The sequence below is a fragment of the Pyxicephalus adspersus genome, chromosome 3, assembly GCF_032062135.1.
Source record: "Pyxicephalus adspersus chromosome 3, UCB_Pads_2.0, whole genome shotgun sequence".
In the NCBI taxonomy this organism is placed as follows: domain Eukaryota; kingdom Metazoa; phylum Chordata; class Amphibia; order Anura; family Pyxicephalidae; genus Pyxicephalus; species Pyxicephalus adspersus.
In genome coordinates, this window is record NC_092860.1 from 91634744 (window position 1) to 91647401 (window position 12658).

The 12658-nt window shown below is 36.4% G+C and overlaps 1 protein-coding gene across 2 annotated transcripts in view; it reads right to left on the minus strand.

Moving 5' to 3' along the window:
* Positions 1-12658, minus strand: part of TBCK (TBC1 domain containing kinase) — a 128983-nt gene that overhangs the window by 64600 nt on the left and 51725 nt on the right. For both annotated transcript variants that reach the window (XM_072405674.1, XM_072405673.1), the window contains exon 20: positions 12136-12221. In XM_072405674.1, coding sequence (XP_072261775.1) covers positions 12136-12221 — 86 coding nt within the window. The remainder of the gene's footprint in view (positions 1-12135; positions 12222-12658) is intronic.

Sequence of the window (12658 nt, forward strand, 5' to 3'; positions counted from 1 at the left end):
CCCTTCTGATCACTATGAAATGATTGTCCCCTTCTGATCACTATGAAATGATTGTCCCCTTCTGATCACTCTATTCCATTGACTCCATTGTCCCCTTCTGATCATTTACCCGTAATTAAGTGCAGGGATCTCAGTTAGGGCAGGGATCAGCAGCTTGCTTCCTTGTTCAGAATCGCGGGGGCACGTGTGCAGGCTTTTTACTTTCAGTTTGGCTCAGGAATAGACACGCCCTGCAGCCAGCATCAAAGACACACACACTGCAGCCAGCATAAAGGACACACACGCAGGATCAGATATCTGGAGCTGTCTCGGTGAGTACTTTTTTTTAATTTACCGGTATGTATGCTTTTATTTTCTTTTTCTCCTAGGTCTTATTTTCGGGGTAGGTCTTATATTAGGGCAGGTTTACAAAATAGTGCTAGGTCTTACTTTCGGGGTAGGTCTTATTTTCGGGGTAGGTCTTATATTAGGGCAGGTTTACAAAGTAGTGCTAGGTCTTACTTTCGGGGTAGGTCTTATTTTCGGGGAAACAGGGTACTTATGAGGAAATCCTGTACAAACTATAACACCAAAGGTAAAAAGCTCCTTACCCAAACAAGCTCACAATAGAGCAGCAATCACCTTATAACATGGGTAAACGCCTTGAAATACCTTTCAAGTCTTCAGGGATCCCCTGGCATAATTACTATATCCAGTATTTTAGTGTGGTGGTCAGTAAAAATGCCTTTTACATTGTTGGCCATTGGGAAGAATCTCACCCTTACACATCATCTAACTGTCATTTAACTGACCTGAGAGAAACACTGACCTGATTCAGAAACACTGCTATAGAGACTATATACAACAGATATAAAAACTAACACAAATCTAAAACATAAAATGTTAATTAATATGACAGTATATTGACTACTATGAGAAAACTATAAGAAGCAACAGCAACCTAAAGTTCGCCTTTAAGTTTCATATATCAAAATAATTAAATATGATTGGTTCATGTAAACATCTTTTATTAATACAAACCCCATCCCCTGCAGTATTAGCAATGACTAATATACCAAGGGATGTGGATAGAGATTACCTTGCATCACATGCATGTAAATGATGATAGGCTTTCATGCAGGCTCCATTATTTTGTCACAGACCATGTCACGCAATTACACTGGTGGAAATGGAAATTGCAAAAACTATATATATCACCAGAATACTTTTGAAAGTTTCTAATAAATACTTAATACATTAATGTTCACTGACATTTGCCATAATTTATGTTTCATTACTAGTTTTTGCATACATTAATGGTGTTCCATAGTGAATAGAAATGTATTTATAGATGTCCTAGTATAAAAATGGCTACAGGGTCAGTATACATACCCTGAAACATCTGAAATTTATAAAAAGAAACATACATTTTCTTTTTACTGGAGATCCAGTTAGCAAATAGGGGACACATACTAAACTACACACTACATACTAAAAGATCAGAAACAACTTTAAAGAATGTTACCCAAACAATGATAATGAGACAAATGACTTTATCTCCAATCAAAACGCTTCATAGCATTACCCCCTTACTTACTACTGTTTCCTCAAATAAAGAACCTAATTTTTATATCATTTGTTTTTTGCATAGATTAACTGAAGAGATGATGCTTATTTCTGAGGAACATGAACACAGCTGGTAATAACTTCTACTCGTGCTAGACTGCTTGATAGGTTCAGAAGAATATTCTAGGATATAAACTCATGCAAATAAAAGAAACTCAAACAGAGCAAGTATTACCCAGAACAATAATAATGCATTACAACCAATGCAATATCAATAATATGTGCAACTTCTGTCTTCTTTGTAAAGAGTGCAGTATGTGACATCAGAGCCCACAATGCTCTTCTGTACATATATTTCACCCAAAAGAACATTCACAGGGGCTTGAACAAAACTGAACAGCTGAAAAAAATACATTAAAAAATATGTATTATGCTGTTTTTTATATGCTGTTCACATCTATATATGAGTTGTTTCTATATATGAGTCATTATCATTTATTCAGTATTAGTCAGTATTATGTCAACTGTTCTAAAAAAATTCACAGAGCCAAATCTAAAAAAAGAGGCTTTATACTCACATGTGCCACTGCCAATTTACAGGATGGCTAAGGTCATCTTAAATATCTTAAAGTTTGTCAGTGCCTAGACATGGGGGCAACTTGGTACACAGTGCAGCAATGCCCCTAAGTGCCCTGGTCTTGGTATGTATGTGTGTATCTTTTGGCTTATATTGTAGTTGTTAAATTAAAACACATTATTGTGTTTTAATATCAGATGTGTTATACATTAAAAAGAACAGTGGCTGCATCCAACAGACAAAAAATAATACATAAAAAACAGAACAGAATGTAAAATGAAATCACACAAAAACCACGGCTGTTAATTTTACATTTATTTTTGTTATAAAATGGGAGAGTGGATATCCAGACAGAAAATTAATTAGGATCTGCTTAGCCTCAGTGGTCTGTGTTTCTGCCCAGCAGCCTGCAGCCCTGGTGATAGAACATAAATGAGAGCACATCCCCAAGGGATAAAAGGCTGTTCTGCTCACTGGTGACTCATAAAATATCTACGGACTGAACCTGGTGTATTATATGATGCGGTACACTCATAATCATACTCTACTCTTTCCTGAACTGTACAACAATGCTATCAGAATTGTTTTTATTTTATTCTATCGTCCAATTCCCCGATTTAATTTTACACATCAAATTTCTCTTACTAGAGCTACGTAAAGAGGAATAGCACTCAACTAAAAATGATTACCTTCTCTGATAAAGATGACTGCAAAATCTATATATATGCATAATGTGAGCAATTAGCAATAAAAGCATGTTTGTATAGATATGCGCACTTTTTTTTACACTAAACATGCACAGAACATAAACATCCATGCTTTCCCTCGCACAAAATCCAGCCTCCTGGCACTCTCTGGCACCCTGCCTCGACAGTTGCTGGTCCACCAGAACTAAACTGTGGGCAAACTTCTCCTAGCTCACAGGCTTCACAGACTTTCTGCATGAACCAAACCTGGCCTCAAGCTCCAACTGCCCAATGTCACAAAGAAACACACCCTTTTATCATCAGCCAGGTGCCTTCCAGCCATCCTCAATTTCTGGCCTGGAAGAGGGACGGAATACCAGACTCACTCATTCTTTCTAAGACCTGGCCTGAATCCCAAATGAAGAGCTGCAAATCTGCAGCCTCACTCTTCCCTATAGCCTTATTCAGGCCCTTATCCCTTTTTCTAGGTAAAATTAGAGATAAAATTTTGAAATCACGTCTATACCCAGCCATACATATCCCAATATGTTATTATATATTTATATATAACCAACCAATGCATGCCTATACTTATGGTATGAGTACTCAACATTTTGGACTTAACTCTAGACAATGAGGAACAGTGGGTAAACTGCTCAAAATATCTAACATGCACAAATTGATACTGTAAACACTTTTTTTTGTTATTTATTGGATATACAGTAGTTAGAATGAATAGTCAGTAGGGAGGGATATCTGTAATTGTGCTAATGTATTGATTCTTCCCCAAGTGGTCTCCACAGCCAGGCGTCCAGGATTGTTTTTTAGGCAAAAAATGCTGTACAGGCATTTACAGGTATTTGTTAAGCTGTTTAAATGCCTGAAAAGGCTGTGTATTTTTCAACTCATGAACAATTTCCTGGCTTCAAAAACACCTATAAACGTGAAGCAAAAGCTCATATATATAATGTATAACATATATGTATATAAACACAAGTGATTGAATGCAAGTTTAGGGAGGCATTTGGATGGCAAAAATGCAGATGAATAAAAATAAATATTTTATATATTAATATAAATAAATATATACAGTAATATTTATGAAAAGGAAAACACTGAAAGTAAGCATTCTCCTTTCAGATTTTTCTATCATTTTATCCACAGTTTTGTTATGTTCAAAATTGCAACAGGGTCTTTTAAAGGCCAAATACACTGCTATTAAAGTTAAAGCCATGCTGACATTTTTACCCTGCTAAAGACATCAGGGGCCAAATATTTTATTATGCACCAGCCATTCTGAAGCTAAATGGTAGGGTAATTTTATGCTGAATTTTCAATTAGGTACAACAAAAAATATATGTGGAACCAGGTTAAGGGAGACTTCAAATACTGGCAAAAATATTGCTACTAGAGACTAAAGGATAAGCCAACCATTCAAAATCTGAAATATCACTTTTTTTTGCAAGGGCAAGTTTTAAAAATAATCCTACTTCATTATATCTGAACATGTGGTGTTTTTACTTTGCATTATATAGCAGAAAATGCATTTGAGGCAGTACTGCCTTTCTAGCAAATCTATAGGTCAGCCTACAGCATTCAGGGTGTTGGTGGCTTAAGAAACATTCAACATTCTGAGAGGTTTTGACTGACCCTGAGCGAGTGGAAGGTTGCCAGGAAACGCAATCCTTCCTGCAGCGAGACACTGCGTTCGGGTGATGAAAGATTAATCAGGTTTTACTGATACTGGATTACTGCTCAAGCACGAAAATCAGGTTTAGGTCCTATTATCAGCTTGCTGATATGTTGCCATGACCGGACACAGGCCATCTTGTTTGAGCGGAAAACAATCTCCTTTATATTAGGGCATTTTCTGTTGCAGCAGGTTGCACACAATCCATGACAAGTTGAATTGCAATAACATATGTGAGATCACATTACTATGAAGCTGTGATAATGTCCGTTAACTTCACGGTAGATATATAAAGTAAAGCTGAAAATTATATTTCACATCACATCCACAAATCAGCATGCGCATTAACAAAGGATTTGAGGTGTTTGTTCTTTGAATTCTGGGAATTTCTGCCCAAATTTAGAAAAAAGTGAAGTAGCTGCTTAAGGGCCACCATTATAAAAAATGTCATCTAAAACACAGTAAGACTAAACCACCTGACCTGAAAAAATATCTTTTAAAGCTTCAATGAAGCCATCCTGGCCATCCTCAATGAAGCCATCAATGAAGCCATCCTCCAATCACTGCTTCCCAAATAAACAGTTCAGGATTTGAATCATGCCTTCAGAAATAATCTTGACAGTTATTTACGACATTTAAAGTGTTTGTAACTAGCTACAAAATCAATCCAATGAAGCTGTTGAAGTTATAACATGGTGTAGATCTACAGTTACAAAAATATGTATGCGCCCAGCTGATTTAGCAGGTTCTTTTTTTGGAAAATGTATTACTTTTATCATTTTATTTTTATGTAGTGCAAACAGTCCTTGTATAAACTGGAGATTGCCAGGGTTTCACTGTTTTTGGAGTTCTGGATCTATCAATTACCTTGCAGCTTATTGCCCAGAGTAACTGATTTGTGTCACCATGCGGACCATAAACAGTGCATCAAGTAAAGCAATTGGTTTGCCTTGTGGTGACTGTTTTTCTTTGGCTCCCTTTCCTTTGGACTATTGGAAAGCTCTCCAACTGCCTAATGTTTGCACAACCTTTCTCCAAGTGGTCAGGAACTGATTAATGTTCTCTCTGATGATGTTAGAGTCACTTTGTATGGGCAGAGGGATGGCTCGTCACACTCTCTCTTTTCTTTTCTTTCTGCTCAAATGTACCACTTGGTACTTTTGGTGATTATGTTCCTTCATTCTTGTGGGCCTTGGAATCTGAGTTGCGTACTGTATTTACCTCAATTCAACAGCACTAGATTTTCACTCACAAGTCCTTTGATAGTAGTTGATTTTAGGAATTGGGCTATAAGGTGGTATCTCCTAATCCAGAAGATAAGAATACTAATGTTGTTCCCAACCCGTGTTGGAAATGTAATAGCTTCAGCACATTTGCTGATCCCTACCATTATTAAGATCCTTTTGAGACACAGTTTACACATTCAAAATTATTCCGATTTTTCTGACTGGCATATTCTAACTGAACTGGTATTCTTTTAATTGCACCACAATATTACTTCAACGCTGCAAGAACTGGTAGACCCTTTCCAATCATAGGTCAACGAAATCACAAATTATCAATCCAGTAAAAAGGGCGCTGTTAGTGGAACATGAGTTCATTGGACAGAGTTCCTGGATTCCCAGAAGTATAGATGCCACAGAATTCCCAGTACATGCCACCTGAATCTGGTCTGAAGTTTTATATCTACTGAACCTTCAGTAACCAGCTGTAGCTAAACACATGGACCGCTTCACCTCTCATCCTTCCCAAAATAATTTTCTCTGACCTCTTTTACCTTATCTTCCTTCTCACATATTTTTCAATTTCTCTTTGTACCTCTACCTATTTGCTTTGCATAAATAATAATACAATACTAATAGACCTAATCGCACACTGTATAATATTGTTTGGTGGGAAAGGGCACTTGTCATGCTCAAAGTATATGACCTAACCAGGCACTGCAGATACTAGCAACACAAACTATTCTGAGGATTGGGGGATTTTTTTCACACAGATGACAACACTTTGGAACCAAGACAGGTTGGATAATTATATGGGCAATAGGAAGGTTTTTAATGCATGGTATGCCAGATTGTAATACTGTTTTACACCGTCCCATACACTGACAGCATCCTCTTGTAAATAGCAGAACTGCTGATCCAGAATTGTACGAGATGACATCAAAACTGCACCCAGCTGAGAGTGCAAAGCAACCAAACAGACTTCAGAGGCCCAGTAGCATGAAAGCGAGAAAGCCTATGGAAACGTAGAATGAGGTAATTTTACATCCCCTTTTCTTATAATCCCTTAGACAAAACCAGTAGGTAATCCTTGAATTTGGAAGGGGGTCTCTTTTATAAGAGAATAAAGAATTGCTAGCGATTAAACAACATAGAGAAGGCAGTACATAACTGAAGTTTCTTTCCAAATGTAAGCAGCAGTTGTAATATCCAATATACAGAATGTAGTGAGTACAGTTAACAATAACCTTCAATTATGTGTGTAATACACAGTAAAGGTAAAGTATTGGATTTGTTATTTGAATCACACCACTGTAGGTATACAAAACACATTACTACTCTAAGCTGCCTATTTTGCATCTGAATTATCAATATTCCTCTAGTGTAGGCCATGTGACCATTGCTTTGACATTTATAATGTAGGCCCTACCAACAAGGTGCAATATTTTTTTTTTAGGCACAAGAGATGTGATCTAATATATTTATTATTTACTATTATTTATTATTTACTCCTTAGGTCTGGTAAATACATAACTGTGCTTGTGGTATATATACTAGAGCATCCTATAAGATTTTCTTCTACAAATAAAACAAATGTATTGTAAGGTACTCATGTTGTTTTTCTCTGGTCTTCTGGAAAGACAAATAGTTCATGTCAAGACCATCAAGACCTTTATACCACTTGTTAGGAGGGTATGGTTTTCCTACTGTTACTGAAAAGGGTCCGTATCCACTAAGAGGCGTACCATCAAAAAATTACGTTAGCATATAGGAAGCTGAATGGAGCTGCAGGTGTCACACAGGTGTACAGGAGTGCAATAAAAGGCACATGGACTGGGAGCAGACTTGGGGTTAAATCTGACAAGTGAACTAAGAATGATTTAGGAGTAACTGAGGGCACTGGGTTTATAGATATGTGAACTGGGAGCGGATTTGGGGTCACTGGGTGTACTGGAAATACAAACGTCAGAGGCTGAAGACTGGCATCTGAAGACTAGAAGCACAAGGTACAAGTATACGAGTGTTCTTCAAACACAAAGCTATGTTATTAGCTATTGTTCCCTAAACAGTTCTCTTTAGCTTTCAAAAATCACTTAGCTGCACATGCACAGCTCGGCATAGAAAGCCAGGATACACAGCACTTCCTGTCATCGCTTGCAGCTGCCAGGGCTGAAAAAACTCCTGCGTACCTTCATAGGAGTTATATCATTCTGGCCCAGCCAATCAGGATGGCCAAGGATTGAAACAAGAAAAAGAAATAAAAGAAGAGAACAGCACTCTGCAACAGAATGGGGACAAGTGAGTGTATTGAAAAAAGCAAAAGCACCTGCCCGATCACAATTTAAAAAAAAGGGTTTAGTTCTGCTTTAAAGCTGTATTTTATCTGAAAGATTAAACCCTACTGAATTAAAACAAATGTACCTTAACTTGTAAAATTTACTGTTGTGAACTATTTCATATAAAAAAAGAAAAAGTATGTATGTGCATGAATTTTAAAATCTCTGATGGGCACAAGGGTGTAGTTTGTGGCTCTGAGGAATATGTATGTTATCTGTATCCATGTGCGTGCCTCTACATTATTTGATGCGCTTTATTACATCTAGTTTACTTTCTTTGCACAGACAAGTTCATTAAGAGAGCTTTACAGCTATTTGAGGGGCCAAAGCATACAGTAAAATGAGATATCAGATCTAAATAGATGGCTGCTGACTTGCTGGACTTAGCAGACAGAGATCAAAGCCTTTGTCTGCTCTCCCAGTCATTGGCACACTGAATGACAATCTTTAGCACTGAGACCTTGTGAAGTGTCCCAGTGGGCCCAGCATGAATAATTGTACTAGTTAAGTGCTTTTTTTTTTTACAGTAATATAGATGTAATGTGTAGTTGAAATTCAGAACACAAACATCACTGGCAGATGTGCATGGTGTAAAAAGGGATGACAGAAAGACTTTCTTTAATTGCTTGTGTACAATATTATATTTTAATATACTTTCTCTTTTGACAAGAGATAAAGAGCTGGGGGTGCTGAGTTGGAACAACCATAGCCTCATTGATAAAATCAAGTGATCTATAGTATTGGATTATACACTTTGCATAGGGTTGGCAGGGCCTATCATGTCATGTTTTCTCAATACTCTAAGAGGGTATCTGTTTTAGATGGGCGCTCTGTTAATTTGGCTGCCTTAAACCTCTTTTATTTTTGTTTAGTTTTGTTTTTTAAAATGGCAAAATTACCTTTAAACATGTGACTATTCTTGCCATTTACCTCTCCCCTCCCCATTCTACTTCAGTTACCCATCAGGTATGAGTCAGCACCCACATGCAATTTTTTTTTTATGCTTGAGATTTCAAAAGTGTGATCTTTTCTGGCCTGCACAGGTTATCTAATTTTGTTATTTTCCCTGGTTCAGCTAATTCTGCTACTACTCCCTCCCCACTGTGGGAATGATTTTTAAACTGGTGCTGACTGAGGATTGGTAATGCTTGCATCCCAATGTACAGCAGTCATTCTGCTTCCCCTTGACGTACTTCCAATCACTGTCTTTTCTTTCGTGATGCTGGGCTGGATGAACCCCCCTCTGTATGCCTTTAGAAAATGACATTTTTTGCGCTTAACACAAGATTTAGACCTTGGTTTGTTTTGGCCACATATTTTTAAATTTGAAATTAAATTCTAATGATCCTTTTCTTGTCTAGGGGTTTTTAAGGTGTATTGCCTGTGACTTTTTTCAGGGTAATCCATACTAGTCAGACTCCATACAGGTTAACTCGGCATTATGGGATATGGTTTTCAGGTGCTAGGGATGCATATGTCACCTGTCCTTCTGATCAGACCAGTGTCTTCTTGATATGTTACAACAGCATAATAACCTTGACTAGTCAAGTAGAATGCAAAGTAAAGTTTTTTTTGCTTTTCTTTGCTAAGCATTTTTTTCATGAACAGGGAAACAAGGTAGGGGAGCTTCTTGCCCATATGGAAAGACTATCTGGTTCCACACATTATTTTGTAGGAGCTTGAGGTGTAGAAAAATCATTGCAGAAAAGCACTGTCCAGCAATGTAAGATGAATTCTTTTTAATGACCCCCACACTAATGTACTGTGAGATAGCAGGGGTTCCCCAAGACCTGAAAGTTATTTCAAGCTTTCCTCCATGTTAAAAAGGTAAAAAAGCACTGTTTTAAAGTGTCCTTCAATGTTAAGGAAATACAGATACAAACTTTCATAGTTCTTATTACCTATCTAACCAACTGTAGATTACATATTCCTTGTTTCCTGACCCAAATTTGTGGGTCCTCAGGCTCTATTGTATCTTATATGGAATATCACCATCATAAATCAGTTTTGGGAGAATACTCTCAAATTTTACCATGATTTGATGGGCTGCCCATTTCCACTTTCCACCACCGGGAACTGTTTAAACCCATAACTTATACTGCTCCGCAATGTACCCTTTTACATACATTTTTAGTTTTAGCTTGAACTACAACTTTGGTTCCAAAGGATGTCTCCCTATCCTCATACCATTTACTATAAAGGAAGATAGTTTATGCTTTTGATTTTTTTTATGCTCTGATCTCCTGGGAAGATTTAAAATGATTTGGGGTGTCTGGCTAGAATGTACTCCCTCTCCTTTACCTTTATATTTTTGTATATTACTTTTATACTTTTTATATTTTGCTAGATTGTATATGTGGTCTATGCAATATAGTTGGTACACTGTCTGTTTTATTCTTTGTGTGTACATGCCTCACGTTTGATTTGTGCGTGTTACTTCTTTGTTTCGTTACTCAATAAAAACTTGCTTTACAACAACAACAAAAAACTTGGACGTGAACTGAATAATTCTATTGAGTATGAGAAAAGCATAAAAGCTATACGAAAAGCAGAACGTTAATTTAATATTTTTTTTAAGGGCCAATATCACAAGCACAAATTACACAATTAGTTGCTTAGTTGTTTATGATTCTATAAGTTTTGTAGATCAAAGTAGCCAGAAGTTTTAGTGCACCCAGCACACAGAATGCCCATCAGTAATGACTTCAAGAATCTTCAAAGTATACTTAATATCACAAACTTTTATCATACAATTCTGAGAACATATTAAATACTCTGTAAAACATTTACAGAGATGGACTTGCCAACGTCTCTACAAAGGTATAAGGACAATCTGCGTTTCTTCCATTTTTCTTGACTTTATATAGTCTAGAGAATATTTGGGGGAAAATCCCAGTGCCTAGCATAATCTCAACTAAACATATGGGAGAACTTATAAATTATCTGCAGACAGTGGTGCAATACAAGAGCCTGAGCCTGTTTTAATAAACCTAAGGCTGGAGAGTATACACTTATCAGTGAAGCTGGGTGATCCAGTAAACCTGGAATGGATTTCTTAAAAGTCATTTGCTATTTGTTAGAAAATATTTTTTCAATCCTTCAGGTTTGCTGGATCACCCAGCTTCACTGATGAGAGTGTTTCCTCTCCAGGATGCTTGAAAAGCTTTATTAAATCAGGCCCATTGTGACCACAAATACAGTCAAGAGACAACCAGGGACCAACCTGTAAAAATCATTTAGAATTAAGCTACAGAGAAACCTGGACATCTTGTGTAAGGATTATGGCAGGGAAATCATGTCATGTATATGTCTGACCAGATATAGGAAACTTTGGTATCATAAATCGGTTGATGAAATGCAGACACTTGCTGTACCTTCAAAAGAAGTTTGCCATACTTAATATTTACTAAACCCAATGAAAAAAGTTTTAAAAACTTTTAACCCTGCACAATATTTTTAAGGCACATTGGATATCTAGTATTTACCACAATGTGTTATAGGCTAATAAAGAGTGGCCATGTAAAAAACCATGTCTAAAGAGTTCCATATATTAACAGCCACAGCTGTACCGCAAATCAGTAAAATTCACTTGACTTCTGATTACACCAGGAGAATTGATTATACTCAATACTTTTTAAGCTTGTGTCAGAATCAGGATCAGGAAAAAAGATTTAAAAACAAGTAACAAAATTGCAGCAATTTTTTTTTTGCAATCAGTGGATATGGAGTGCAAGCCCACAGCTCCAATAACATATAATTCACTCCTGATGAACAAGGCCTGGTGAAAGCAGATCTGATTGGAAAGTGCACATCTAATTTAGGAACAGATGCTCTGTAAAAAACATTTTAGTTAATGGGTATAAAATAAGTCACAAGTCCTTACCTTTTAGATTAATTTCTTACATAACATTAAAACAAACCTATATGTAGAAATGTATTTTATTATAAGATAACATATCTCTCGAAAGACATTTGTTTAAAATGTGTTTGTATGTAAAAGTTATTTTGCAGTCAGCATGATTTTCAGTTTAATATTTGCCCCAGTTAATGTACATTTTAAATAACTTTTGGTACTTACATCTGGAATAAAGCCAATTTCATTGAGATGATTGCTCAGCTCTGGGTCATGAAATGCTATCATTTGGGAGAACACTGTCAGGTACTCTGAAATGACAACAAATTTACAGGCAAGGGTTTTGAAGAGCAAACAATAAAACACACCAGATACAGTATTCAGTCTAATATTATAACTGAATATATCAAAGTTACATTTATCTATACACGAAAAAGGAGGTTAAACCAACCAGGAGACAGATTCAGAAATGGAAATGTGTATTTGATCTTGGGGTAAACTGCTTCACAGTGAAGAATTAGCAAACCTTTAGTTGTCATGTATGAATTTTTATCAAGCTCATGCTCAAACTGCAGATACTGCTAGATGAAACCTTTACCATAATTTTCAATTATACAATTTCCATATACAACAAAAAATATTTTCCCACTTGTTTTCATTTTAATTTTAGAAACTTGTTTTTTACTTTAATAACGCTATATTTGTCAAAGTGTGTTCCTAAATAGAAAAACTCTATCCAAAAACACAT